The sequence below is a fragment of the Purpureocillium lilacinum genome (assembly GCF_023168085.1).
Source record: "Purpureocillium lilacinum CBS 284.36 DNA, scaffold_4, whole genome shotgun sequence".
Taxonomy (NCBI): Eukaryota; Fungi; Ascomycota; class Sordariomycetes; order Hypocreales; family Ophiocordycipitaceae; genus Purpureocillium; species Purpureocillium lilacinum.
Window position 1 is genome coordinate 1,082,208 of NW_027072114.1, and position 27,319 is coordinate 1,109,526.

The 27,319-nt window shown below is 58.4% G+C and overlaps 8 protein-coding genes across 8 annotated transcripts; 3 read left to right on the top strand and 5 right to left on the bottom strand.

Moving 5' to 3' along the window:
* Positions 1 to 60: 60 nt before the first annotated feature.
* On the bottom strand, positions 61 to 1,369 carry PLICBS_005530 (uncharacterized protein; the record flags this gene model as incomplete). The annotated part of the gene is made up of 4 exons (XM_018319214.2): positions 61 to 264; positions 331 to 1,008; positions 1,091 to 1,251; positions 1,321 to 1,369. The coding sequence occupies 4 exons, from the start codon at positions 1,367 to 1,369 to the stop codon at positions 61 to 63; spliced, it is 1,092 nt and encodes a 363-aa protein (XP_018181688.2).
* A 690-nt stretch (positions 1,370 to 2,059) lies between these two features.
* PLICBS_005531 (phosphatidylinositol N-acetylglucosaminyltransferase subunit gpi1) lies at positions 2,060 to 4,847 on the bottom strand (the record flags this gene model as incomplete). Its single annotated transcript, XM_018319215.2, has 7 exons — positions 2,060 to 2,371; positions 2,424 to 2,518; positions 2,577 to 3,038; positions 3,089 to 4,220; positions 4,276 to 4,357; positions 4,440 to 4,660; positions 4,728 to 4,847. 7 exons carry the CDS (start codon positions 4,845 to 4,847, stop codon positions 2,060 to 2,062), a joined length of 2,424 nt encoding a protein of 807 aa, XP_018181689.1.
* Positions 4,848 to 5,629: 782 nt separating this feature from the next.
* Positions 5,630 to 6,061, bottom strand: PLICBS_005532 (phosphatidylinositol N-acetylglucosaminyltransferase subunit gpi1; the record flags this gene model as incomplete). Its single annotated transcript, XM_065600743.1, has 4 exons — positions 5,630 to 5,749; positions 5,809 to 5,882; positions 5,930 to 5,942; positions 6,017 to 6,061. The coding sequence occupies 4 exons, from the start codon at positions 6,059 to 6,061 to the stop codon at positions 5,630 to 5,632; spliced, it is 252 nt and encodes an 83-aa protein (XP_065456815.1).
* A 624-nt stretch (positions 6,062 to 6,685) lies between these two features.
* PLICBS_005533 (uncharacterized protein) lies at positions 6,686 to 7,969 on the top strand (the record flags this gene model as incomplete). Its single annotated transcript, XM_018319217.2, has 2 exons — positions 6,686 to 6,877; positions 6,941 to 7,969. 2 exons carry the CDS (start codon positions 6,686 to 6,688, stop codon positions 7,967 to 7,969), a joined length of 1,221 nt encoding a protein of 406 aa, XP_018181691.2.
* Positions 7,970 to 8,216: 247 nt separating this feature from the next.
* On the bottom strand, positions 8,217 to 9,242 carry PLICBS_005534 (uncharacterized protein; the record flags this gene model as incomplete). The annotated part of the gene is made up of 1 exon (XM_018319218.2): positions 8,217 to 9,242. One exon carries the CDS (start codon positions 9,240 to 9,242, stop codon positions 8,217 to 8,219), a length of 1,026 nt encoding a protein of 341 aa, XP_018181692.2.
* Positions 9,243 to 16,784: 7,542 nt separating this feature from the next.
* On the top strand, positions 16,785 to 17,693 carry PLICBS_005535 (uncharacterized protein; the record flags this gene model as incomplete). The annotated part of the gene is made up of 1 exon (XM_018319219.1): positions 16,785 to 17,693. The coding sequence occupies one exon, from the start codon at positions 16,785 to 16,787 to the stop codon at positions 17,691 to 17,693; it is 909 nt and encodes a 302-aa protein (XP_018181693.1).
* Positions 17,694 to 18,033: 340 nt separating this feature from the next.
* On the bottom strand, positions 18,034 to 18,604 carry PLICBS_005536 (uncharacterized protein; the record flags this gene model as incomplete). The annotated part of the gene is made up of 2 exons (XM_018319220.1): positions 18,034 to 18,272; positions 18,334 to 18,604. The coding sequence occupies 2 exons, from the start codon at positions 18,602 to 18,604 to the stop codon at positions 18,034 to 18,036; spliced, it is 510 nt and encodes a 169-aa protein (XP_018181694.1).
* A 633-nt stretch (positions 18,605 to 19,237) lies between these two features.
* Positions 19,238 to 26,009, top strand: PLICBS_005537 (DNA polymerase epsilon catalytic subunit; the record flags this gene model as incomplete). The annotated part of the gene is made up of 3 exons (XM_018319221.2): positions 19,238 to 19,848; positions 19,902 to 20,047; positions 20,095 to 26,009. 3 exons carry the CDS (start codon positions 19,238 to 19,240, stop codon positions 26,007 to 26,009), a joined length of 6,672 nt encoding a protein of 2,223 aa, XP_018181695.2.
* Positions 26,010 to 27,319: the final 1,310 nt, after the last annotated feature.

Here is a 27,319-nt window from a genome sequence, read left to right on the forward strand (position 1 = left end):
ACACTTATATCACAATTGGCAGCGCAGTTGACCCTGTTGCCTGGTACATCAGCCCCCTTGCTACCTCCGCGGTATCCCGACCTTTCTCAGCGTCTCCTCGACGCTTGCCCCTGGCTGCCCCGGAACCACGTGTGTCCAGATATCCTCGGGGAGAACCTGGTGCTGCGACAGCGTTGTCCAGTTGGGGCTGTGGCCGGCCTTGAGCCACTTGAAGTCGTCGACCTGGTCCCACTGGTTCTCAACTGCCGCGTCGGCTTCAGTCATCTGTCTTTGTGTCAGCATATTCGACTCATACCCATTTGACGGCCGCAATGGCAAAGGACGGCATACATAGCAGTGTGGGAGGGGCGCGAAGCGCATGCCCGTGCAGTCCTCGATGATGGGGTGGCTGCCGCAATGTAGATAAATGTCGACATTCCTGCACTTGTGGATACGCACCTGCCGTGCAGTCACCACGAGAATGCTGTCCGTGATGCCCGTGATGTGGACCGGGCCGCTCACCCTGCCGGCGACGATGAGGCTGTTGCTAATGTTCTTGAGCGCGAGGCCCGGAAACGGCCTGCCCTGCGCCGTCGGCACCGACATGTCGACGATGCAGTCCTTCAGGTCCGTGAGGCTGCCCGACGACGTCGCGCGTGCCGCCGACTCGGGCAGGATGATGTGCAGGCCCGACTGGTTCGAGATGCCAATGTGCTTGGCCATGGAGAAGCTGGGCTTGCGGATGCCCGAGGGGCCCGGCATGGAGAGCTCGTGGTTGTAGTCCTTGAGGTTGCTGTGGGCGGGCAGGTCGCCGACCTTGTCGTCGTCCTCGGCCACGGCGTTGAAGAGCTCGGGATGGGGGGCGTGCGGGTTCCGCGAGAAGCTGCCTGGGTTCAGGCGCGGGTCGTTTTCGGGTGCGCCCATGTCGACGTGGTTGGCGCTCGGTGCTGAGCGCTTGAACTGGAAGCGAGACTTGGGCGTGACTTTGGCAATGGTCTCATTGAGACTGTCTTGCAGGCTCTTGATTGTCTGAGGGAGGTGAAGCGGCCGCCACCGTTAGATACACTCTTCACGGCTCGTGGGGAAACAATTGAGGCCTGGACAGACCAACCTCAGAATACTGTCTCCGGTCATACGACGGCGTCTCATCCGCAGCGTCGGCGACCTCGTTCTGAAGCTTTGCGATGCCGGCGAGGACATGGTCAATGGCTTCCTGGCGCTCACCCGCGACTGCGCCCACAGATTCCAGCTGGTCAATCTGGTCCTGTAGAACTGATAGAGAAGGTCAGCTGTCTATAGCTTATTCAACTCACTCAGCAGCTCATCCGCCAGGCAACTCACTCGCGATGCTGTCCTGGAAGTGCCTATAGAAGCGCTTCTTGGGATCCATGGCGATGGACGGGCCTCGAGGCCACGAGTAGGGCGTTTAAGTCTGGCAGCCGGCTTCCAAAGATGCTGCTGGTCCCCTTGACACGCACGGGACACCAGCAGACGGGTGGTGGATGCTCTTGATGCTCCTTCGCGGGGCTATCTCTGGGGAGGCTGCGCGTCTCCGTCTGAGCCGAGTTGTCAAGCGATGCGGGGCATGTACGTCCTTTGCGCACGACTGCCGGCTCGATATGTGCGCGTCGTGCTGCAGATTAAGCAAGTCCGGCAGCGCGAAACGAGAACACGAGGTGGTGAAGGTGCAGGCAGGTCTCACGATGGGGCAGCGGGAGTCATGCGAGCTTGGGGTAGAGTGGCCAGTCTCCCCACAAATGCTACAGTACTGCTGGCACCTGCAGACTGTCGATGCTGGCGGAACGCACCACAGCGGTCACTGACCACCAGACCTACCACCTGGAGAGGGGTTCCATCAGACCCCACTAGAGGTCCCCTGCCGCCACACCACCATCGCCCACCGCCGCAACCTGCATCGATGTCGCCGACGTCATCGGGCATGCCCATCGCTAGAGCCAATCACCAACACCGGAGTACCGAATCACCGCCTGCGCTGTCGCCGCGACTGTGCTTCAACGTCTCTTTCATTATTTGCTCGTTGCTAGTTGCTACATGGGTATAGTCTAGGCAGTTACAACACTCAGTGGTACGACCTCGTCCGCCCTGCCGCGCCTCTTCGCCCGCCGTTGGGCAGCGGCGGGATGGCGGGCAGCGGGAATGCCTTCTTTTGCGGCAGTTCCATGTTGAGCGCCCGCCACATCTCCCACACCGTCGCCCTCCGCGCGGGCAACATGCTGTACTGCAGGCTGTAGAGGTTTTTACGGTTGATGGGCGGCACAAACTGGCCGGTGAGGAGGCACAATAGCACTCGGGGCGAGAGGTAGTGCTTTCGTATCCGATGCGCCATCTGAGAGTACTGGTGGAACATGGCACCGAAGCTCAGCGGGATGGACTAGCGAGGACGTTAGCGAGTCCCTCGACATGCTTCCAGCGACATGACCCACCTTGAGATAAATGACGGACGTCGGCGGCTCATTAGACATATTAGCGTCGGTAGCTCTATAATCGTGGGTATCTCGAAGTTCAAAGCGGATGCCGCCTGCCACAAGTCAGCACATGTCCTCGACTCACCAACTGATGAGCAGAGGCTCGCTTACCGGGCAACCGCCTGGGGTCCTTGATTCGAAGCATGAGCGCAAACAGCGGAAAGTGGTTCAGGCAGGACAGCATCGTGTCGAACCCTGCCTTCATGGAGATGATGATCATCCTGGCAATGGCAAAGTTCAGGTAGAACACGCCTACGGTCGGCAGCAAAAAGAAGAGCAAGGTGAAGAGGATGGTGCCGACAAGCAGCTGGTCCAGGTCGTAGTCGCACGAGTCGATACGGTTGCGGAGGACATTGTGCTTCTTGCCGCGGAAAAGGTGGAACAGGGATTGCAGTATCGTGAGCTGCCAGTGGTAGATGCGCGCCGAGGCCAGATAAAAGGAGTAGATGTGGACCGTGAGCACCGACAGCAAGTCGGAAAAGACGGCGATGGGCATGCTGGCGCCAGCAAATGACGAAAAGCCTATGAACCACACAAGCTGCGGCAGCAAAGGGCTCAACATGTCGATGCAACCTGCTGATTGTCAGCGTCTGAAGCCCCTCGAGGCGTGGGAGCGCACTTACTCGACCAGTAGTCGATGACCCAGAGGAACAGGTCACCCAAGAACGCTGCCAGCTCGCCGTTGAGCTTCAAGCCGGCAGGCCATCCCATCAGCCACTCGATGCTGCTCCGCAGCGCTTCCACCGTGTACTCCCTCAGCAGATCCCCAATCTGCGTCGCGACCCAGTCTGCGTGTTCGATTATGTACGATCCGAGAGCCATGCCGATGATGACATCGTTGGCAACCAGCCAAAGACTATTGTAGAACCGGATGTAATCTGGATGACTCGTCGTCACGCTCGCCCAGTTCATTTTGCGTTGTCGCAACGTCGAGTACTGCATCGGCCAGTAGCAAAACTGCTGCAGTCTAATCTCGATTTGCTGCGCCGTCGCTGATATATCCTTGAGCGCGGCACCGCCTGGCTTCGGCCGGAACTCAAACATGATGAGGAGGACCTCCGCCGCCATGCGATGGCCGAGTAGGAAGATGAAGAAACCCCGCCGGATGGTGGGAAAGAGGTAGACGGTGAAGAACGCCCATAGCTGCCGCAGAATGTAGTTGCGCATGGTCGTGGCCGACTCGACAACCCTCTCAGAAACGCTCTGAGCTCTCCGTGGGCGCGGACCAAGTCGACCGACATTCTTCTGCAGCGTGCGATCCAGCTCCCAGGACCAGTTGACTTGGTTCACAATCTTGGGCAACGCCCTGTCCCGCGCAGACGGGGGTCGGTGGGTTATTGTGTGTTGTTTTAGCTTCTCGACGAGCTTGCGCCGTGTCTCCTTGGCCTTGCGCTCTTGCTTCTCAATCTCTCCCTCCGGCCCGTCGATAGGCGGGTCTTCTAGTCGGAAGCTCTTGTCCCCAAGCGCCAACGCTATAGGGTCGAGCGAGATGTACTGCATGCGCCTCGGTTCGGGACGGTCGTAGAGGATAAGCTGGATGCTCGATGCCCGTGCGCAGTCGATCGTCGGGCGCTTCGAAGAGGATGTCATGGTGGCGCAGACCCAGGATGGATCGACCTCGTCCGGTTCCGTTGCGTTTGACACGCCCAAGACATGCATGGAGGAGTGGCCGCAGGTGTCAAAGATGCGGTTGGGGCTATGAGGACAGCTGCGGAAGAACGTGCCCAGCTTGAGATGGAACTCGACATCGCGGGCCTGGTTTGTCAGAACATTGTCGTTAAGAAACGGCAGGGAAAGGGAGAAGACGCACATCCACATCCTCGAGGATGGCGACGACGAGCACGTCGAGCGTCGAGTTTCTCCATCCCACCACCACGCCAGGCCGATCCGAGCTGCAGGCGTCAGTCGGCCAGAACACTCTCATCAAGCCATCATGTTCTACCATGACCAGCGACTATTATGTATGAAGGCGACCGGGCCTCAGAAGGAGCCGCGTCTTCGAAGCTGCTCGCGCGCCGAGAGACCGAATCCGGGCGCGCGGGGGTGCTGTGACGGCTTAGCGGCGGAACGAGGCCAACGTAACCGGCTCCGAGGATGCTCACCAGATGCGTCTCCTTCCTCGCGAGGAATACGACGGGGAGGAAAATGGTGAGGAACAGAGCAGTCAAGCCGACGACGCCCCTGGCAACGCGAATCTGTCGTGCAGGCAATGTTATTGAGTGTCGCGATCGCAAGGCTGGTCGCATCGAGGGGCGAGCATACCACTACTCCGTATTCCGCCGCAAAGATGGCGAGCTCATACAGGCGGGTGACGAGGTCCCAGCGGGCGGTGATGTAGCCAGCTACAAAGATGCCGAGCGTCAGGATGGAAAACGGATGCATAGATTGTTACGCTTGCTGGCAACGCATGCCGTCGACGGCTGGGTATAGATGCCAAGTCGCTCGCGTCGCGGGGTGGTTTGGAGCGAAGACGGGCGAACGGGGCCTCGGACGGACAGTGGCTGCGCACGGGATCGCAGCTCGGGCCTGCCTGCTGGGGGCGGGTTTGGAGATGTCGAACGGCGCGTCGGTCGGGACGGCGGGCGCGAGGGCGTGGACGAGGGATATGGCTTCGAGCCGGGCGCAAGGGGAGACGCTGGCAAGGCCGACGGTCGATGAAGGGCCGGGAGGAGGCTGCGACCGGCGAGGCTGAGGGATCAATGGCAGCGCGCGGAAACGGACGGGAGCGTTGGGCAATCGGGGCCCCTGTTCTCGAGGGAAGCGATCGTGGAAGCTGGAGCTTGGTGTATCCACCCATCCCTGCACCAGGACTGGCAGGGACACCGAAGCCAAGTCGAGCGATTGTGGGTGTGGCTGCGGAGCCGTGCTGGGCGCGGCGCGGCTCCGAATCACGTGGCGCAGTCGAATGGTCCATACCTCACGGCCTCAGGTATGACCTGTTGCGGCTCTGCGGGCCTCTCATCTGGCGACGGTTATGTCGCGTGGACGGCAAGACGTGGCAATTGGCATATGTACAAGGCACCGCATGTGACGAAACGTTCCCTATGCAAGTATACATTCAGGCAATGCTGTAAAGTGGCGATCTATATCGTGTCCCCAACGCCGAAATCATGAACCGCGACTGCGCCGCCATTACTCTGCGCCACGGTCAGCTACTTGCAGATCTATGACCTCGGTCGTACGAAGCCCTCACTTTTTGGCGCATTCAGTCTCGCGTCGTTTTCCTTGTTGTCCTCGCGGGCTTCATCGAGGAGCTTGTCGATGCCCCTGTCTTTCAGCGCAACCTGCGACACGTAGGGTCAGCATCTCCGCTCACGCAACTTCAACGCGGGCTCTGTCGTACAGCGAGACACTTTTGGTATTCCTTGAACAGGCCGGCGCACTCCTGGTTGTCCTTTTCGGCGCCGCGGAGGTACTCTGGACTCGGTGAGAAGATGCTCCTGGTGGCGAATGGACGGACTCACTCTCGCTGTACCACTTCAAGAAGCACGTGTCATAGCGCCTGGGAAAACGTCAGCGGCTGCTCAATGGCGCAGGGTCGACGGGGGAACGTGCTCCTTGACCTCGTTGCACTCTGGGGCCAGTGACGCCGACATTGTGACGGGCGGCGCGTTGGATGCTGGCGATGAGGTGAGAAGCTGAGAGGGCAACCTGAAAGGCTGTCTGCGCTTCGTCAGTTGCCGACGTCAGTTGAGCTGCCGCCCCCAGGGCGCTGAAAGAATAGTGGGGCTCAGTCAGGTTCCGCGACAATATTATGTACGTGCTGCTTATTATACGGCTTCGGAGTCGGGATTCAGTGAAGCGCTGAAGCATTCAAAATTCACAATAATGTGTTTCCAAGTCGCATGGACTCTAGGTTCCCTGTCATTGTTCTCGCTGTGTTTTTCCGGTATTGTTTGGTGAACAATTGAAGCCGCAAGATTCTCTTCTCCATCGCGTCTTAGTGACCTCAGCGGGTGGTGCTGCCCCCAAACTCCGGGAGTCCAGCGCACCTCGTCGCATCCGGCAAGCGCCCAACTCCCCGCCCTTGATTGGCCGCAGCCCCAAGCACCGCAAGGATCCGCCCGCTCGCAGCTGCAAGCATGGGTCTGCCTGCGACTCCAGCTTCAACCGCAGCGCGCGTCACGACGCGATCAGCCGCTACACGAGTGTAATACGCCTCCCGCATCACCATACGCCCAGGCCTCAGGCGCTACAGTTCCATCGAGCGCATTGTCGCGATGGCGCCCTCGCCCAAGGAACTCGAGGAAGCTCTCATCGCCGGCACGCACCGCGTCTTCACTGCCGACCCGGACACCACCACCGTCAACAAGGTCCGCCACCATGTCGAGGAGAAGCTCGGCCTTGGCGAGGGCTTCTTTGCCAGCGACGACTGGAAGCAGCGGAGCAAGGCGCTTATAAAGGAATACGTGGTGTGCAGACATATCCCCCCCTGATTCTACCGTGTAATTGATTGCTTACCAGGTCAACGTTAGACCAAGCTGCTGGACGGGTGGGTGCCAGAGACGAAGAAAGAGACAGAATCGCCCAAACCCAAGAATGGCATCAAGCGGCAGTCTCAGGCGCCCCAGGAGACCGAGAGCAAGCGCCAGAGGCGCGCTTCACAACCGAGCAAGCCTACCAAGAAAGACAGCCACGCACGCGACGAGGAAGACGAGCCACAGTCACCGCCAAAGCCTGAGCCGCGGCGCAAATCTAAAGCCGCCGCATCGGACGAGGAAGACGACTTCCCGAACAGCTCGCCTGCCCAGAAGAAGAAAGAGCCCAAAGCCAAAGACCGACCTCGTGCCGAGACGAAAGCCCCGACGCGCGATGACAGCGCCAAAGCATCTGCGGCTACTACGCCAAAGGCTACTACGGCAAAGGACGAGTCAGACGACGGCGCCGAGTCATCTATTAACGTCGAGGAGGCTAAGCCCTCCGTAGACGAGGACGAGGAATACTCGGACGTCATCGACGAGCCACCACCCCCCAAGCGCAAGAAAAAGGACCAGAAAGAAGCTCCGGCTCGGGCTTCGAAATCGGCGACGAAAAAGTCTGCCGTCAAGGCGCCCTCGCCAGACGACCCCGAGGATGCAGAGATCAAGAAGCTCCAAGGGCAGCTCGTCAAGTGTGGGATACGCAAGCTCTGGCACAACGAGCTCAAAAAGTACGGCGACGACTCGCGCGCCAAGATCCGGCACCTGAAGAAGATGCTCGCCGACGTGGGCATGGACGGCCGCTTCTCCGAAGCCAAGGCGCGGGAGATTAGAGAGACGCGGGAGCTCATGGCCGAGGCCGAGGCGGCTCAGGAGATGAACCGGCTATGGGGCATGGGCGGCGGCGGCAGGGCCAGCCGGAGCAAGAGCAAGTCGACCAAGCTGGAGGAAGAGAGTGAGGGCAGCGGCGCGGAGGACAAGAACGGCGAGGATGATGACGACGACGAGCAGGACACGTTCGCCGCTAGGAGACGGCGGGCGCAAGCGGACCTGGCGTTTCTGGGCGACGACAGCGACTCCGACTGACGCGGCTAATACGACACGGCAGGCGTCAAGGTGCTGTTCATTTGATGCTGCAAGGTACAGGGACATTTGCGGAGCTGTTATCGATGATTCTGGCGAGGCGTTGTAGGGGATTACTGTCGGACGGGACAGGCACCAAGCCACGCCCTTGCACCTTGCGGCTTAATACGAGTGTCTACACGCGCTGTGTTACCCAGTACTTTGCTGCTAAATTAACTACCCAAGCATTATGATGAGAGCGGCTGGCGGCTCAATCCGCCCACGCCTTGTACACGATCCTGGAGCCGTACGTCTCGCCCTTCTTCAGCACCGTCATCCCCCTCCACTCGGGCACGTTGACGGCGTTGACGAACCTGCCGGGCTCGCAGCAAAAGGCGCTCCTCGGGCCGCGGGCGGGCGCGCCCTCGACGGCCGGCACGTCGGTGCCGTCGCCCGTGTAGAACTGGAACGAGGGCTCCGTGCTGAGGACCTCGAGGTGGACGCCCGTCTTGGGGTGGTGCGCCGCGAGGTTGAGCGCGAGCGGCTGGGCGCGCGTGTCGATGGGCACCGAGGACGGGTCCGCGGGCAGGGTGAAGCAGTAGTCGAACTTGGGCTCCGTCGCGCCGAGGCCGAAAGGCTTGGTGGTGTCGACGGACGGGTACGGGATGGGCCCGCCCGTGGGGATGGAGCCGGCGTCGACGGGGAGGTGGTCTCTTGCGCCGAGCGTGACGGTCGTGCCGTCGATGGTGGCGTCGCCCGAGAGGTTGAAGTAGGAGTGGTTGGTCAGGTTGACGACGGTCTCGTCGGCGCCGCCCACGAGCCGGACCTCGTACTCGAAGCCCAGCATGTTGGCCGTCTTGCCGCCGGCGACGTCCTGCGTGCCGGCTGTGTACGTGACGGTGGCCTCGACGGTGCCGGGGAAGCCCTCCTCGCCGTCCTCGCTGACGAGCGAAAAGCGGACGCTCTCGCCGCCCTTGAGCCCCTCGACGCCGGGGATAGGCCGCACGCCGACCGGCTCGGGGCCCTTCCACACGCGCTTGCCCCAGCCGACCTTGCCGCCGTGCAGCGTGTTGGGGCCGTTGTTGGCGGCGAGGGCGTAGGCCCGGCCGTTGAGGTCGTTGACGCGCGCGCCCTGGAGGCGGTTCGCGACGCGCCCGATGGTCTCGCCGAAGAAGGGCGTGTTGTGTCGCACGTACTGCTCCTGCGTGGGGAAGCCCTGCACGATGTTGAGGCCGTTGACCTTGAAGGACTGGATGAGGGCCCCGAGGGGCAGGAGTTCCACGGGGGCGTCACTCATTGTGAGGGGGCGGCCGCTTCAATGACAGCGACGACGGCACCAACGACGAAAGAGATCAAATTGAATTCTTGCCTACACAATGATGTCACCGCGTCTGTTCATGCGGGTGGTGTAATGCTGTGCCTGTCGTCACAAAAGTCAAGGGTGCGTCCGGCCTGGCGGGGGTGGTCAAGTATTTAAACCTGCACGTCAAACGCAGCTCGAGCTCCAGCTTGATTCCCGGCCGGTGAGATCGGACGGGAGCACTTTAGGCTATTGTCGGTGACGTGTGGGCGAGGGACGCACGTCCGCCCGCGTCGTCGCATGACGGGTGGCATCCCGCAGCGGACATCTGAGGTGGACCTGGCAATTGGAGCGCTTCAAGCAGTCGAGGAGAGGGGCAAACGTGGGGACGTGGGGTCCCAATTAGGCGCCGATGCGCGGAATGTGTGTTTTTGGGGAAATCAGACGATTTACGTGCTTTGGTTGCACCACGGCCCGGTTGCGGCTGATGCCAGGCGTGGCCCATGCCAACTACTTCGTACGTGCCGTGCCTATTGCATGTGCGGTTGAGAGCCTGTGGGACACGCTGACGTGTTTCTGTTGCCGTAACGGGGTTGTTACTGAAGACCTGCTGAGCAAACTCATGTTCGTTCTGTCTGGCAGTTGTGTTGTTTGGGACATCACTCCACTCCGTGTCCATACCGGGTAGGACACGGAGCTGGCTGTTAACCTCACCGGAGCGCTTGTACGTACTTGTAAGAAAAGGAGCTTTGTAAAAGCTGGCCAATTCACGGGTACACGTGTCATCATTCGTATGAATTTTGGACGATGTCTTTTGGAAAGTTTTCGGGGTGTGTCTTTAATCCTGCGGCACTTTGGCTGCGTGCATGAAATTGAACGCGAATATGCAGCAGCACATCGAACATCCCAAAAGCAGCAAATTCATGTTCATCTCAGCATATCTCGCCGGGCAATTTTGCGTGCCATTTCTCGGAACGCTTAACTTTTGGTCTATATAATCCGTATAGGCAATGCGCATCTGCGATCTATGATTAGACTTGGTTTCTATTATGTACTCTATATGCCATGGTAGCACATATGTTCGTCTCGATCCTATCAAGCATCTAGGGCATGCACTAACGGATGCACAGTCGAGATATCACTAACGGATGACTCGGGGTTAAAGCGCGGTCGAAACAACTGCTACATGGCGGCGAGCACCGCGAATGCGGATATGGGTCCGGGTTGTTGCGCGCTTATGGCGCTCGCCCCTAAGGGGGTCATGTAGAAGTTCAAGTTGCTGAGCAGTCAATGTCAAGGGGTTGATATCGATAATTTGGCCTTACCTGGATAGCGACTTCACAATGGAGGAGGATATAAACCTGGAGCTATCATGACTTTAGGTTGAACAGACCGCAGGCGAGGGATGGGGGATTATTATTTATCTATACAAGGCCATGTCCTTCCTGAATTTGGCCCCGAACCCACACAGGTCGTGACCAATGGTACATGTAGCGTTTCCAAAACTCCTAGCATTTCCATCATCGGTCGTTCAGGTTCAAAGAAACCAACCATCTATGGGAAGGTGAATTGAGTGTGTATCTTGGTCCATGTACCGACAAGCTGCGAAGGCTTTGGTATCCCGACAGAGCGTCCCCATCTCTGCACCTTACACACATCATCTCCGCCCCTCTACTGCCCCACTGATATGTCAACATTGCTGTTTCGCGTGCCTGTCGCCTCGGTGGATCGAGTTCGATTGCTTTCTCTGGACCCAAGATTCGCTCTTCGATCGCGTTGCGTCCATTCGTCGCCTTTGCGATCGCATCGCCCGCGAGAATGGCGATGACGGGTGCGCTTCGCAGGATAAACGGCAGGCCGTTCTGAACGTTACTTAGTCTTGCTAGCTTGGAGACTTCCGTCTTGAGACTTGACAGTGGTTTGGAGCTGGACTGAGGCATTGATGGTGTGGATGCGTTACAGCAACGAGCGCAAATGCTCTGGGAGTTCACGGTCGTGTCGCGTTCCAGTTGCGGATGCAGACGTCTGGTGTTGCCCCCTCATTGTTGCCTGAGGTGAAAGGCATGGGTCTCGTGGCTGGCGCCAGACAGCATCTCGCGTACGGCCTCAGGCATCGATGCGCACCCGAACTACAGCCACTTTACTCTCCACTGCTCAGCGTACTGTTACGCTCTGAAAATATGCAGGTCAGCTGTTAGAGAAGGTGCGATTGCTCGTGCTTGCTTGCTAATGCGCAGCTCAGTCCTTCACGACATGGACAGTCACGGCTCCAGTCACGAGTCAGATTCATGCTTATGAATTGAACATTGTGGCGGTCATGGATTACGACATTGCATTGATGAGAGCTGTTGTAAGGCGACAATGTTGCTTCGGAATGTCGGATAATATGCGTTGGCCGATTTCCGCAGACAACACCCTTATGACAGGTTTCGTCACTCCCCGTGTCGTTGCGTTGTTATGCACAAATCGCATGACATCGCGCGGCGTGACGGATTCATAGCGAGTGGTCTTGCTGTTCAGCTTCAATACAACAAGTGTACGCCGTTGGTATGGCGTTGTATGGCTCAACTGAAATGGTATGAATCCTACAGCACTCAATGACAGGACTGTCAGGCAAGATGAATGACAGGCAATTGTGAACAATTGTGAGCACAGTTCAATCGTGCCAATCTGACGATTTCTGTCTTGAGGCTTGGGAATGGCTTCGAAACGGATGAAACGTTCGGTAGATCGTCCGGCACAGTGCCGCCAGATGCCTGGATTGAGAGGGGAAAGGCACGATTTAGCAAACATCCGGTTTGTTCTCTACGGCTGCTTGTCGACGCATATGTGGGACGCCAGACAGGACTCGTTAACAATATTCCCCCGCCGTATATAGTGAGCAATATTGCCTCTAAAGTTAACCGTTACACCTCCTTCTAATTAGTGAAATACGAACTTTTCTACATCAACTATAATTACATTTTGTAGAATGAGCCTTGCCACGTAATGCTACGCAATAAAGGTGTGCACGAAAAGGGTCTATTGCAGCATTGCAAGGGTCTCTGCCGCCTCGCGCGGGGCTTCCGATTGGCAAAGTTGGCAACGTCGGACCAACACGCATTGCAAGCGCGCTTCTCAACCAACAAAACTGCAGTTTTCCCAGGCGGACGAAACTTGGCTGCTGGGGTATGTTCGAAATGGAAAAAGCTTCAGTGAATTACAAGGCATACTCGCCGGTCCAGGCAGCGAGCTCGCAGCATTACAGGGGGCTTCAGTGCGTAGATGGTAAGAGAGAAGAGGAAACGGGCTGCAAGGTTTCTTCAAAGTGGAAAAAAGGGGTATAGCAACCAGCACACCGGTTGTTTCACGCTACTGGGACAGACGTCATGCGCCTGGAGGCCGCCGTGAATTTTGGTCTCTCGGTTTCTATGTGGTTCGAGCCCGAAGGACAGGCTGTCCTTCACGATAGGGTCATGGCGACCATTTAATGGACACCTCGACTGTGGGAGTTGCCTTTTGGTGTTCCAGGTATTCTCACCTTTGTGAGTCCCTGCTCCCGACGCAATGGTCCCGACAGTGTCTTGGGAGGAAGTTCCCAGCGTCAAAGAGTTGCTGAAGAGTTTGGGCGTTGGCCGAACGGATGGGCTGGGTAAAGCCCTTATCCCGCGACTTCAGACTTTCAGACAAGACTTCGTCTCAAGCGATCGGATTCCTTGTTGTCAGTTGACGAAGTGGGGATCGCAGGAACATCAGCGCGGTGTTGCTGAGGCGACGAAGGAGTTCCTTGAGCTATACGGACAACAACTTTGGCCTGACGATGAAACTGCGCGCTACTACAACGACGGACTCGGGTACAAAAAGGACTACTATACGTAAGTGCGGCATCTCCTGGTTTCCTCACTTGGCGTTGTGCTGACTGAAGGCTGTCGCGTCGTAGCATCGCCAGTCATCTTCACCAGCTCATCTTCAGGCAGAACAAATACAAGAACGGAAATGACAGCTATAAATCAAGGAGAAATTTAGGATCATCGACCACAGCAACACCGGGAGGCGCTTCAAGCCGGCCAATTACGGCTCCTTCTGACTCTCACGCCAATGCATCCCGTACACGGACTCGCGAGCGGTCATCGAGAACCTCAACGGGTCATACATCGCGTCGGAACGTATACGACTCTCGAACACAGCTTGCGGCTGAGAACAATAGGCCGCGGGCCCCAGAAGCTGTGATGCGGGCCAACTCCGTGATGACAGAGGATGGTCGACAAGGTGTCAACGTGGGAGAGGTTCTGCGCAGACCCGCAGAGCCGCTACAGTCAGACTGCGGTCAAAGTACTGATGCGTCTATGAATGAGCAGGTAAGCAAGGACTTGATGGAAAACTTTGTCCCTTATTTTTGAGTGGAAACTGACCAAAGCTAGGGTCGCCGAAAGGAGACCGACACTCGAGATGCCCGAAGCGGCGTACAGACAGACGGCCGAATCCCAGCTTCAAATGAACCCCGAGCTCATCGGCAGGGGGCGAAACACGTGAGACACGGTGGCGAAGTTCTCGGAGTTCGCAGGTCTGGCCGCGAACCCAAACCCATTGACCGAAGCGACCAAGCCGATCCAGAAGTTGCTGAGCGCTTCATGGCCCCGGATGATCCGAAGACCCCTCCAGCAAGCGCAAGCGCAAAGCGCAAACGTGACAGCCGCGGAGAGAATTCTACTCACAACTCGAAGCGACGGCCGTACATCCGGCTCAACCTGACGCGGGGTGGTGCATCTGATTCTGCGCACCCTTCCGACGAAGTCGCAGGAGAGGGGTCAACAACACGCCTTCAGGAGCTGGAACCTGCAGACGTACCGGCCGGCATTGACGGCAGGGCCTTTGATGAAGCTGCAAGGAGAAATGATATGGAACAGAGAAGTCCCAGGACCGGAGACATTCTGTTCAGCACTTTCAGATTTCGACCAACCGGGAGGTCCTCTGCAGCAGCAAGCCAGACGACCCCGAATACAGCCCCAATCCCGTCGCCGCAACAACGACCAAGTGCGCAACTTGCCGACGAAATTATGGAATCCCGTGAGGAGCCTCTGGCCCCTTGCCCTGGCGCCGGTGAGGGTATGCCCACTGGCTCAGCGGGTACAGCACAAGAGCTTGATCCCTTCCCTGAGGTGAACTTCGACGACTATCTGGGGCCATCGAGAACCCCGTCTTTCGCTGGCGATGTCCGCGAGAAAGATACAGCTCAGAAAGAAGCAGGGGGGTCCCAAGCACGCCCCGACACCGATAGCAATCAAGCTGAGATGGCACAGGCGGATGCGTCCGCTGCACAACACGCCGCGACGCAAGAACCTGCGCTGCCAAACCAATATCATCGCCATCCGGGCGAGAGATCCCCAACACTGGGGCGAGAAGAGATCACATGCGCGCCAAATGTTGCCACGAATGTTGCGGAGGCAGTGCCGCGACCAGCACGGGCACCGGATGCAACCAGCATGCCCCCTCCACCGCTTCCTTCCTTGTCCAGAAAATCCTTCAACAAGGAATCTTCACATACACGCGGACGAGACTTCAAGCGGGCTCTGACAGAGCCTCCCAAAGCGGTCAAATCACCTGGCGAAGCTTCGGGCCTCTCATCCCCTCCTCTCTCGCCGACACCTGCGACTCGACGGGCTGTGCCGCCGCTGCTCTCTGAAAAATCCCCTACGGCGCATTCGGCACGAACTGACGAAGGGCCAGTCACCGAGCCGAGAGTGCTTTCGCCGACCGAAGTCGAACCTCCGGCCGCCGCACAAGAGGACTCCGGGAGCCCGATGCAGTCTTCGGTGCAATCGCATAGCATTTTCGGTACAACCGATGAGCCCCAAGTGCAAACCGCCACCCCACCACGATACCGATGGGGATATTTCGTAGAAATAGGCAACTCCAAACGGAAATCCAAAAAATGGCCTTTGGAACCCAGTTGTGGTTTTGAGGACCTGACCGAGTCTCGGCTCAAGGAGCGTATCAAGGAGCAAACGGGCCTCGACCTGAACGATGACGGCATGGAAATTGAAATGAGACTCGTGGAAGGGGGGTTGTTCCAATACACAACCTTTATGGTCCCGTATGGGAGGACGGATGCCTTCAACTTCATAAAGAATGAGATGCGAATGTTGGCAGAGGAACACAGCAGCAGAACGGCATCGACGGAGATTCAGGAGTATATTCTTACGTTCATGGCGCCGACGGGGGGACGGGCACCGCAGCACTGAGCAAGGGCAAGGGATGGCTGGCGGCTGCGGCGGCCTCGTGTGTGGCATTCAACATGCCGGCACTAGGGTGGGTGCAGATGGCCTGTGACGCATTTGGTTGCTGCCGGGGCGGTTTGGAACAAACGAGTTGTCTTTGCTTGTCGCACAAAGGAGATATCCATTTGCATTGTAATACATTGTTCACTCTGAAGGTGGCGGATTGTCAGAACGATTTCCTCAGCGTTACTGAAATGCTGGGGTTTACTGTAAGCGCAGAGGCACAAGGATGGTCCCAGACGCCAGTCCGGGATCGGCTCCTTTGCGACGATTTTCTGGCCATAAAAAAACTCCCAACTTTTACTGGTATCAGTACAATGCCCTGTGGCAGCGGAATATGCCTGTTCTTACATGCACAATACCATTGCTTTGTGTAGGAATGCCTAGGCCAAGGGGTGGCCTGAGTGTGATTTTGTACGGCCTAGGTTCAGCGCCATGGGCACTGGATGAAAGAGCAGTGGGAAAAGCTTCGAGCCAGCCAGCAAATTACACGCAGAGATGGCTTGTTATGCGAAGTTGGTAGCACAGTGCCGTCAATCATAGAGTACGATTTCCAAGGCGCAGCGAATTGACATGAAATGGCCGTCTCAACACACGGGTCGGCGTATTTCATCAGCACCCGCAGGGAGTAACGTTAGCATCTCTAAATGCTCCCATACCGAGTGTGCTGCGGCTTTGGTAACCAGCTACCAGAGCACGCATGCACGACTTTGCGGGTGCACGCACATGTTCATATGATTTGAAAGACGGCGCTTCTAGTCAATCAGTGGCCGAAAGCCGTTTGCGACTTGGCATGTGGAACGTGACTTGATAGCCAGCCCTCCACGTGGTTTAGGCCACCATCACCACCTGCCTTCACCAGTGCACCACCACCAGTGAGTGGCCCAGCAGCGAGGCTCGGCTCCTTTCACCTGCACACCATCCACGGTGACGCCGCGGCCCACCTCGAGCACCGCTCCCGCAATGCAGCTCCTCTTCCTCCTACAATAACAGACTCACAGCTCTGCTCCCCTGGCTCCTTGTCGCTCGCTGAAGAACAGCTGCCAGACGTTCTGGAAAACGACGCACGGCTGGAAGCTGCCGACCGGTTTCCCGCCTTCCTTCGCAAGATACGCCCTGATTCAGGGCGGTCCGCCAGTCAGCCAGCCCACTCAGGCGACCCGGCCGCTGCTCCGGCAGCTCGAGGTGCCGTCACCAGTGGAGTGCACAACCACCACCCCCAAGCCACCTCCTGCACGCCCGCAACGGCCAGCACGACGGATTCAGGCCACGCATACCAACGATGGCCGAGCCATCGCCCAAGGCCACGCCCAAGCGGAAGCGCGGCCAGGACCTGCCCATCACGCCCATCAAGTTCTCCTTCGACCCGTCCACGACGCAGCCGGCAGAGGACGGCGGCAGCAGCCCGGCCTCGCGGGTCGCCCACAGATTCCGCGGCCTAGCGCTCGGGGGCGCTGGTGGTGGGGGCGGGGTCGACGACGCCGCCCGCGACAGCCACCGCGACGGAGACGACAGCGATGACGATGTCGCCATGACGGCGAACAAGCGCCCGCGGCCCGACGAGGACATGTCAGACGTCGCCGAGGCGCCAGCGCCGTCCGGCGAGCCATCTACACCCCGGAATGCCGAAGCCGCCAATTCAAACCCCGAACCGCCTGCGACAGAGGCGTCGCCGCCCCGACCCGACGTCGCCATTGCGTCCACCGAGACCCCTGGCCGTCCTGTGCAGCTGCCCGTCGTCGAGGATCACCCCAAGGCCCCGGGCAGACGCCGTGCCGGCACCCCTCCGCTCCGGCTGAAGAAATCGCCGTCCGCCAGAGACAAGGCCAAGGGCAGCGCCTCCACCGACGAGCCATCCGTCACGGATCCGGTGCGCGCCGCCCTGACGTGGCACGAGGACGAAATCACAATCTACGACCCAGACGATGAGGACGACGACGGCACCGGTATCAACGGCGTCGGGTTCAAGCCTACACCGGCCCTGGCGCAGGTCCGCGCCATGAAGCGCCGCCAACAGATGGCCGAGTACCGGAGGCGCGAGGAGAGCGAGGCCCGCGCCCGGCGGAGCCAACGACGACGAGGAGGAACACCAACGCCATCCGGTGGCGGAGTGGTGAAAAAGAAGTCGCCGACGCGACGGGTCCGGTTCATCGATATCGAGAGCCAAAAGATCGCCGTGACGACGATTTGACGAGCACAAGCCAAATCAGGGTTCGGCGCAATGGATGAAACAACCACTCGGGGATATCACGACGAGACGACATGGGCACATGGTTTCTTGCAGGCGTTTGTGCGGCCCGTTTACTCGACAGACGAGGCCTACTTGCTGCTTTGGCTTCTTGGCGTTGCGTGGGACTTGGGACACGGAGACGACATGGCATGTCGACATGGGTCGGGTATCTGACTCGCTCATCAATTCATTCTCACAGCGCCGCTCTATGAAGTTATGATTCACTTGCACTCGGCTTCCCTCTCCTGTAGTGTGCATGCTCTGTCTTTATACTCGTACACCGTATTGTACACAGGAACCGCTACCAAACCTTGTACCAGGGCTTCTGCGCGGCCTTGGTCTCCTGTTCTATCCTCAGCTTCTCCTTTTTCTCCTCGGCCAGCTTGCGCGCCTGCTCTCTTCTGTTCTCCGAGACAATCTCAATGTGCCTCTTCATTTGTATCTTCTCGACGCGCCGTTGATATTGACAGTATTCGTACGACAGGGTGCTGCCAAGGACGAATATCCCCACGGCCCAGTTTGCAGCCTTGATTGCGTTTCCTAGGGACATGTCAGTATGCCTCAGCAGCTAGGGAGACAAACACGACGGCCCGGCACCAACCTCCAAGCACAAATTTCAAGCCTCCGACGCCAGCGCCCGAGGCGATTCCCGTCAGGAAGCCGTTGCGCGCGCACGGCGTGCTGGCCACGCTTGCGAAATCCTCCGTCTTTATCGTGGCGACGGCATCTGTCAATGTCGGTCGGCCCTGCGGGCTGGGCGTCCCTGCTCCATCCTGGCCCTGCCCGTCCTTTTGCTCTATCGGTTTCGACCAGACGTGCAGCGTCTTCTGGTCCGGGCCCGGTGTCGGCTCGGTTGGGGTGTTTGGCGCCATTGCAGGCTACCTCTGCGGCGGCGCAGTGTGTGGCATGAAAGGCGCCTGGCGATTGTGGCGGAATTGAGTCCCGGGCGCGGGGAACGGGTTCGGGAGCGGTCGAGGTCGGTTGAGAGCGTTGGAGGAAGCCCGGACGATGACGCCGAAATGTTCGGCATGCGGCCCACAATGCGGCCGTCGTGGTGGAAGCGCCCCGTCAATGGCCTGGCGAGTCATCGGCCCAGTGGCTTGTGCCAGCAGGGCAGGCCGGACGCCGACCCGCTGTGGCTGAGGCGCGGGGCCCACCGGAATCCATTAAACTGCCAGTCGCGGGGCGGAAAAATAGGCGTGTCACTGGCGCGCTGGACGCGTCGAAGCGCGTCTCCCTTGTCGGCCACGGTTGAGCCACAGGCTGTTTTGACAAGCACCACCTTGATTGCCAGCCAGAAAGCAACTCGACGCCGATTCACGACCAGGCGTTCAACGGGATTCCATTGCACGGGTGCCATCTGCTTTCGACCTCGTAATCCGCTTCAGATCGTCCACCTCTCCCCGACCGACCCAGGGCGCGCGAGCTCAATCCCATGACGGCCGCACCAGCCCAGGCCCGAGCCGATACCCTCACATAGCTCGAGCTTCCAGCACCTCGACACGATGCCCAACACAAGCCTGCGGCGGCCGCAAAAGGGCTTTCGCCGCGGCGGCAAGTCGGCATACCATGGCGGACGGGGAACACGGACCTTCGCCGCCTCGTCCCGGGCAGAGGGCACATCCGCAGACGAAAAGTGGGAGCGCACACGGCAGGCCCAGACGATAGACGAGAACATGGGCTTTGGCCGGTACGAGAGCGGCAAGAAGAAGGAAGGTTGGCTCGTCAATGTCCAGTCCACATCCATCGAGGATGAGAGGATACCTGGTGGACGGGCGGCGCTCGACTGCTACTTCATCGAGCTCGACGGATCGACCTTCAAGGCGACCGTCGAGTACGATCCATACTTCTTGATCGCGGTCAAGAGGGGACACGAGTCCGAGGTCGAGGAGTGGGTCAAGAGGGTGCCCGGCGGCGGTGTCGTCAAGGGCATCCGCAGGATCGAAAAGGACGACCTGAGCCTGCCAAACCACCTGCTCGGCCACCGGCGGACGTTTCTCGAGCTCAAGTTTGCCAACGTCAATGACCTCATGGCAGCGAGGAGAGACATTATGCCCGTGGCGGAGAAGAACAAGAAGAACATGAATGCGATGGACGCATACGCCGAGGTGGTCTCGTATGTGCCGACCCGTTCCTCGCATTCAACCCTCGATTGACCGATGACCACAGAGCAAGCGGCAACTTTGACCTTTTCGACGATGACTTACGAAATAATGACCGAGCCATGAACAACTCATTCGCAGACGCGAGCGATTACATTGTCGACATTCGCGAATATGATGTACCGTACCACGTGCGGGTAATGATAGACTTGGGTAAGTGTCCGAGCGCGGCTCTCCTTGACCGAATCTGACCGCAACAGACATACGGGTTGGAAAGTGGTATTTTGTCGAGGCAAAGCATGGAGTCACCAAGGTGTGGCTCAATGAGGAGCGCTCCCTGCCGGCGGACCCCGTCGTGCTCGCCTTCGATATCGAAACCACCAAGCTGCCGCTCAAGTTCCCCGACGCCGCCATCGACCAAATCATGATGATTTCGTACATGATTGACGGGCAAGGATTCCTCATCACCAACCGTGAGATCATCTCAGAAGACATTGGCGACTTTGATTACACGCCCAAACCAGAATATCCGGGACCCTTTATGATCTTCAACGAACCAAACGAAAAGGCACTCATCGAGCGGTTCTTCCTGCATGTCAAGGAGGCCCGTCCCACAGTCATTGCCACTTACAACGGTGACTTTTTCGATTGGCCCTTTGTCGAAGCGCGAGCCAGCGTCAACGGCATCGACATGTACCAAGAGATTGGGTGGAAAAAGGACAGCGAGGACCAGTTCAAGTGCAACTACAGCGTGCACATGGACTGCTTTCACTGGGTGAACCGAGACTCGTATCTGCCCCAGGGCTCTCGAGGCCTGAAGGCGGTCACCGTCGCAAAGCTAGGATACGACCCCGACGAGCTGGACCCAGAGTTAATGACTCCGTACGCAAGCGAGCGCCCGCAGACGCTTGCCGAGTACTCCGTCTCCGACGCAGTCGCGACATACTACCTGTACATGAAGTATGTGCACCCCTTCATTTTCTCGCTGTGTACCATCTTGCCGCTGGGAGGCGATGACACGCTGAGGAAAGGAACGGGCACGCTTTGCGAAATGCTCCTCATGGTGCAGGCATATCAGAAGGAGATTGTGCTGCCAAACAAGCACCAGTCGCCAAAGGAGGCGTTCTGGGATGGCCACCTGCTCGACTCCGAGACGTATGTCGGCGGTCACGTCGAGAGTATCGAGGCTGGTGTGTTTCGATCCGATATCCCTGTCGACTTTGCCGTTGACCCCGGCGCCGTCGACGAACTGATCCGAGACTTGGACTCCGCCTTGCGCTTCGTCATTACCGTCGAAGAGAAGAAGAACTTTGACGACGTGGAAAACTACGAAGAGGTCAAGCAGCAGATTGTCGAGAGGTTGACAAAGCTCAAGGAGATTCCAAACCGACACGAGCAGCCGCTCATCTACCACTTGGACGTCGCATCCATGTACCCCAACATTATGACTACAAATCGACTGCAGCCGGATTCCATGATTTCAGAGTCTGACTGCGCGGCCTGCGACTTCAATCGACCGGGGAAGACGTGCGATAGGCGGCTACCGTGGGCGTGGCGAGGAGAGTACATGCCGGCCAAGCGCGACGAATACAACATGATTCGAAACGCGCTCGAGAACGAGAGGTTTCCCGGCAAGACGCCTCAAGCACCGATGCGGACCTTTCAGGACTTGAGCGCCGACGAGCAGGCCGGCCTCGTCCGGAAACGCCTTCAGCTGTTCTCGCAAAAAGTGTACCACAAAATTCACGACTCTACTACCATCGTCCGAGAAGCCATCATCTGCCAGCGCGAGAATCCCTTTTACATCAACACCGTGCGAGACTTTCGTGATCGTCGATACGACTACAAGGGCAAGGCCAAGGTTTGGAAGGGCAAGACTGAAGCGCTGAAGTCATCGGGCGCCTCTGGTACCGACGTCGATGCGGCCAAAAAGATGATCATCTTGTACGACTCGCTGCAACTTGCGCACAAGGTCATTCTCAACTCCTTCTACGGCTACGTCATGAGAAAGGGCTCCCGCTGGTATTCCATGGAAATGGCCGGTGTGACGTGTCTGACTGGAGCCACCATCATCCAGATGGCCCGACAGCTCGTCGAGCGCCTCGGTCGCCCACTGGAACTGGACACTGACGGTATATGGTGTATGCTGCCGGCCACGTTTCCCGAAAACTTTTCGTTCAAGCTCAAGAACGGCAAGAAGCTCAACATTTCATACCCTTGTGTCATGTTGAACCACCTCGTACACGACCGCTTCACAAATCACCAGTACCAGACACTCGTCGATCAAAAGACGTTCAAGTATGAGACTCACAGCGACAACTCCATCTTCTTCGAAGTCGACGGCCCCTACAAGGCCATGATTCTGCCAACGTCGAAGGAAGAGGACAAGAACTTGAAGAAGCGATATGCCGTGTTCAATGACGATGGCAGCCTAGCAGAACTCAAGGGCTTCGAGGTCAAGCGACGCGGTGAGCTCAAGCTCATCAAGATCTTTCAGCAGCAAATCTTCAAGTTCTTCCTTGAGGGTGAGGACTTGGCGCAGTGCTACGCGGCCGTTGCCAAGGTGGCGAATCGGTGGTTGGACGTCTTGCACAGCAAGGGGTCCACGCTTGCGGACGAAGAGCTCATGGAGCTCATTTCGGAGAATCGAAGCATGTCCAAGACGCTGGAAGAGTACGGCAGTCAAAAATCTACCAGTATTACCACGGCGCGTCGCTTGGCAGACTTTTTGGGCGAGCAGATGGTCAAGGACAAGGGCCTTAACTGCAAGTTTATTATTTGCTCCAGACCACGCAACGCGCCCGTCACCGAGCGCGCCGTTCCCGTTGCCATATTTTCGGCCGATGAGACCATCAAGAGAACGTATCTCAAGAAGTGGCTCAAGGAGGAACCCGCCGACACTGATCCGCGAGCGCTTCTCGACTGGGATTACTACCTCGAGCGCTTGGGCTCCGTCATCCAGAAGCTCATCACCATCCCGGCCGCACTGCAAAAGGTCCGCAACCCGGTCCCGCGCGTGCCGCACCCCGACTGGCTTCAGCGGCGAATCAACATCAAAGACGACAAGATGAAGCAGAAGAAGCTCACCGACTTGTTCAGCAAGGAGCCGCTCGGAGATATTACAAATATCAACGGGACTCGCATGGACGACATGGAGGACTTTGGAGCCAAGCTGCTGAAACCAAAGACTGTCAGCGCGGCGATTGCGTCCTCGCAGCCAGCTCCCACGGCGCAGAAGCGCAAGTCCCCCGAACCAGTCGAGAACGCTGACCCCATGGCCGCGCTGCCGAAAGAGATGCCAGGGCCCTCGGATGATTACCCAGCCTTCCTACAGTACCAAAAGAAGAAGTGGAAGCTCCAGAAGCAGGCGCGAATCCGCCGGCGCCAGCTGTTTGGCGAACGAAAAGGCGTCGCTGGAGGGAACAGCAACATTCAGCAGACGTTCAGGAAACAGGCCCATCTGACTTTCATGAGCACGTGGCAGCTGCTTCACCTCAAGGCCACGGACAGCCCCGGCATCGTCACTGCACACATCTTGATTGACGGCAAGATCCACACAATCAAGATCAAGGTCCCTCGCCAAGTCTTCCTCAACTTGAAGAGCAAGGAGCTGCCGGACATTGAGATTGACGGCTGCGATGTCGAGCAGGTCAACTATACGCTCCCCAACGGGCACCCGTCCAGCCATCTCTTCAAGCTCACGGTGCCAGAGGACGTCTACTTCAACGAAGCGGAAAAGTTTTCGCTACTCTTCAACCATCCAAGCGTGGAGGGCGTGTACGAGAAGCAGGTGCCGCTCAACATTCGAGCGGTGCTCCAGCTGGGCAATCTGTGTACTATTGATGAAGAGCAGCAAGGTGTTCTTGGCAAGGGCCTGGAGACTGGCTTCGACCTCAACGGCCTCAAGCGGCCACTCAAGACGCGGACGTACCTGGAGTCGTCTCCTCTGGCGTACATTTACATCTCGCACATCACCGCGGGAGAGCGACAAATCTTTGGCATTTTCTCCACGACCGGCGATCAAGCGCATGTTGTCATTCTTCAGAAGAACAGAGACTCTGGACAAGACCTGCCCAATGTCACGAGAATGTACTCGGAGATGCTGGCGGCGCGAGCGCAGGAAGCGGCCGGAACGAACTGGCAGGACTGCTTCACTTACCAGGAGCGGGTCACGTTCAAGATCACACAGGTGACGACAAGACGAAAGGCTCATCTGGAGATTGGCGACATTGTCAAGAAGATGCGCAAGGACGAGTCCAGGCCACAGATGATGGTCATCCAGTCCTCACAGCGCAATCTTCTCGTCCACGACGTGCCGATCCTGGGCGAGTTCCCGGTCCTGCCACTAAAGTACGATGCGACGGATAGCTCGCTGCCTCCTCTGGGATGGCAATCAGTAGTTGCCCGCCGCCTGGTCGGGCACTACTTAGGACTGGGATCTTGGATTCTGCATCTGACTGCCCTTGCTCGGTACGGAGACGTTCCTCTTTGCAACTTGGAGCGAGAGGATCCACGGTTCCTCATCGATATTGCCTACGCCCGGAGACTCCAGGCCAACGGGGTCGTGCTTTGGTGGTCTGCCGGCGCTCGTCCCGACCATGCCGGCTATGAGAACGACGATATCGTCGGCCCTCTGGACACGGTCCAAATGCCTAGCGTTAATAACCCCGGCACATTTTCCTCCGTGTGCATCGACCTGGATGTACGGAACCTGGCAATCAACACCATCCTGACCTCGTCGCTCATCAACGAACTCGAGGGAGCCGATTCTGTGTCCTTCAACCCTACGGCGGACGGCTCCGAGGCCCTGGCATCCGACAATGCCTTTGCCAACGCCGGAGTGTTGGTGCTGCGAGAGATGGTCAAGGCTTGGTGGGCAGAGGCGTGCAAGGGCAGCACCATGGCCGACGTGCTCGTACAGCACCTCGTCCGCTGGGTGGAGAACCCCGACTCCTTCATGTACGACCGCGCGCTGCACTACTATGTGCAGATGATGTCCCGCAAGGCATTTCAGCAGCTCATGGCAGACTTTCGGCGCGTGGGCTCGCAGGTTGTCTTTGCCAACGCGAATCGTCTCATCCTTCAGACCACAAAGGCCGAGGTCGGCAACGCTTTTGCCTACAGCCAGTACATCATCAAGTCGATCAAGAGCAAGCCGCTCTTCCACTTCATCGACCTCGAGATCAAGGAGTACTGGGACTATCTGGTGTGGTACGACGAGTTCAACTATGGCGGCAAGGCGTGCCAGGAGGTGGTGGAGGCCGAGGAGCAGAATCTCGAGACCATTATGCACTGGCAGATGGCAACATTCCTGCCCGTGCGGCTGCAGCCGGTGTTCCAGGAATGGGTGATTGAGTTTATCCAGCTCATGCACTCCCTCAAGCGACCGGCGGCGGGAGATCCGGACTCGACTCCGCGCCTTACGCAGCTGCCCAACCGCAACATGGAGAAGCTCGACGGGGAGCAAATCATCCTGGGCAAGGCGTTTGAGAAGCCTCTCAAGAAGGCCATCGTCGGGCTCGTCAACCAGCAGAAGCGGGAGCTCATGCATCCGGAGCTCGCCGAGGACTACTCGTTCCCCGTGCTGCCGGGCTCGCACCTGCAGCACCGCGGCGGGCCGGTGCTCGAGCTGGTCAAGTCGCTCATGCAGGTCCTCTCGCTCGACAAGAACATCACGCTCGAGGCGCGACTCCTGCGCAAGGAGCTCCTCGCGCTGTTTGAGGTGCGCGAGTTCTCCAAGGATGGCACGTTCGCCAACCCGTCGGAGAGCCTCAAGCTGCCGCAGCTCTCGTGCGACAGCTGCACCATGGCGCGCGACCTGGACCTGTGCCGCGACGAGGACCTTCTCCGGGGCGGCGGGCGGGACGCCGACGCGCAGGCGTGGAGCTGCGCGCTGTGCGGCAGCGAGTACGACCGGGTGGCCATCGAGGAGCGGCTCGTGGGCATGGTGCAGGCCTGGCTCGTCGAGTGGGCGACGCAGGACCTCAAGTGCGCGCGCTGCGGCGCGCTGCGCGTAAACGACCTGATGGAGCACTGCACGTGCAGCGGCGAGTGGAAGGAGGTTGTGGCGCGCGAGGACGTGACGCGCAGGCTGGGCGTGATGAGGAGGGTGGCCAAGTACTACCAGCTGAGGATGCTGGCGGACGTTGTCGACGGCGTGTATGCTGGGTTGTGATGGTTCTGTCTGCTGCATCTGGAGTTTGGAGGAGTTTGGGGGGGCTACAACTGGCTGCATTACCGTGAAGAAACACATGTTGCATTACGAGTTACTTGATAGGCGAGATGAGTCGTGTACATACTACACTTGATGTCGCAAGTCGCCGTCTTTCGCTGTTCTCGTGACAATGAAATCGCGAGTGAGGCTCGGTACCTAACCTGTACGTTCCTGCAAAGGCGAGGCTCGCGAATCATATCCGGGCGAGGCGCACGCCTGCATCAACGGAACGAGCCGTGCGTGTCGCTCCATACAGACGTGGCCACGACACGACACGACACGAACCGCAACGGCGGCATGAACCGCAGTGGCATGAACCACGGCGGACTTGACGAATAGCCGCCAGGTCAGGGCTCCAATCAAGGACTGCCAGTTTGTGCCGCCGCAGCGGCAGGTCATTCCCAGCAAGCATAGGCTTTTGACATGACGGCTATTACCCATGTCGTTGAGATACAGAGCGTGCATTACAAATGCCTGTTTGACGTGTTTTGCTAACCACAGCCCGATGAGGTCCAGCTTTGGGGAACCTGATTCAGCAATAGATGCCGAAAGTACGTGTGTACAACCGCTATTAGGCCCGCGGCATGTGCTCCTCTATACGCAGGCATTACGCGTTCTGAACACAGGGCGGACGAGGAGAAACCCAAGAGAAGAGTCATCGTCAAGCCTCGCTCCCTCCCTCCCTCCCTCCTTGTCCTTCGTAACAACTAGCCAACTAAGTTAGTTAATTACCCCTCTTTCCCTCTCGGTCAGCCAGCAACCCGCCGCTGCCGAATGTGCAGCTTTTGCCCCAAGCCAGTATGTCCTTGGGGGCCGCTCCGCCGTTCGGGCGTCCCGGCACCAGACTGGAACCTGAACCAGACCGCTTGGGGGCCAGAAAAAAAAAGGGAGCGAACCGGCTGCTGGGGCCTGTGTCATACGCACGCACGCACGCATGCACGCACTGTACTTGAGTGGGAAGAGCGAAGGATTCAGCCCAGCCCAGCCCAGCCCTGGGGTGCGGTGCGGTGCGGTCCGTCATCCGTTGGTTCGCCATGGGAGGCCGCGCGAGGCAACCCGCCCAGCAGCTGGCGTGCATAGGCCCCCCCGGTCCTTCTTTGTGCGTGAGGTTGCCTCGTTTTATTAAGAAACGGGCATAACCCACGGTCGGTCGGGACGGTGGCGGGTAGAATGCCACGCTTTGCTGTCATGTCAAGTCACTTTCTTGGCGAGGCAGCGCGTTGGCTTGTTGTCCCTGATTCTTTCGATTGCCTTGCCTTCTATACTTGCTC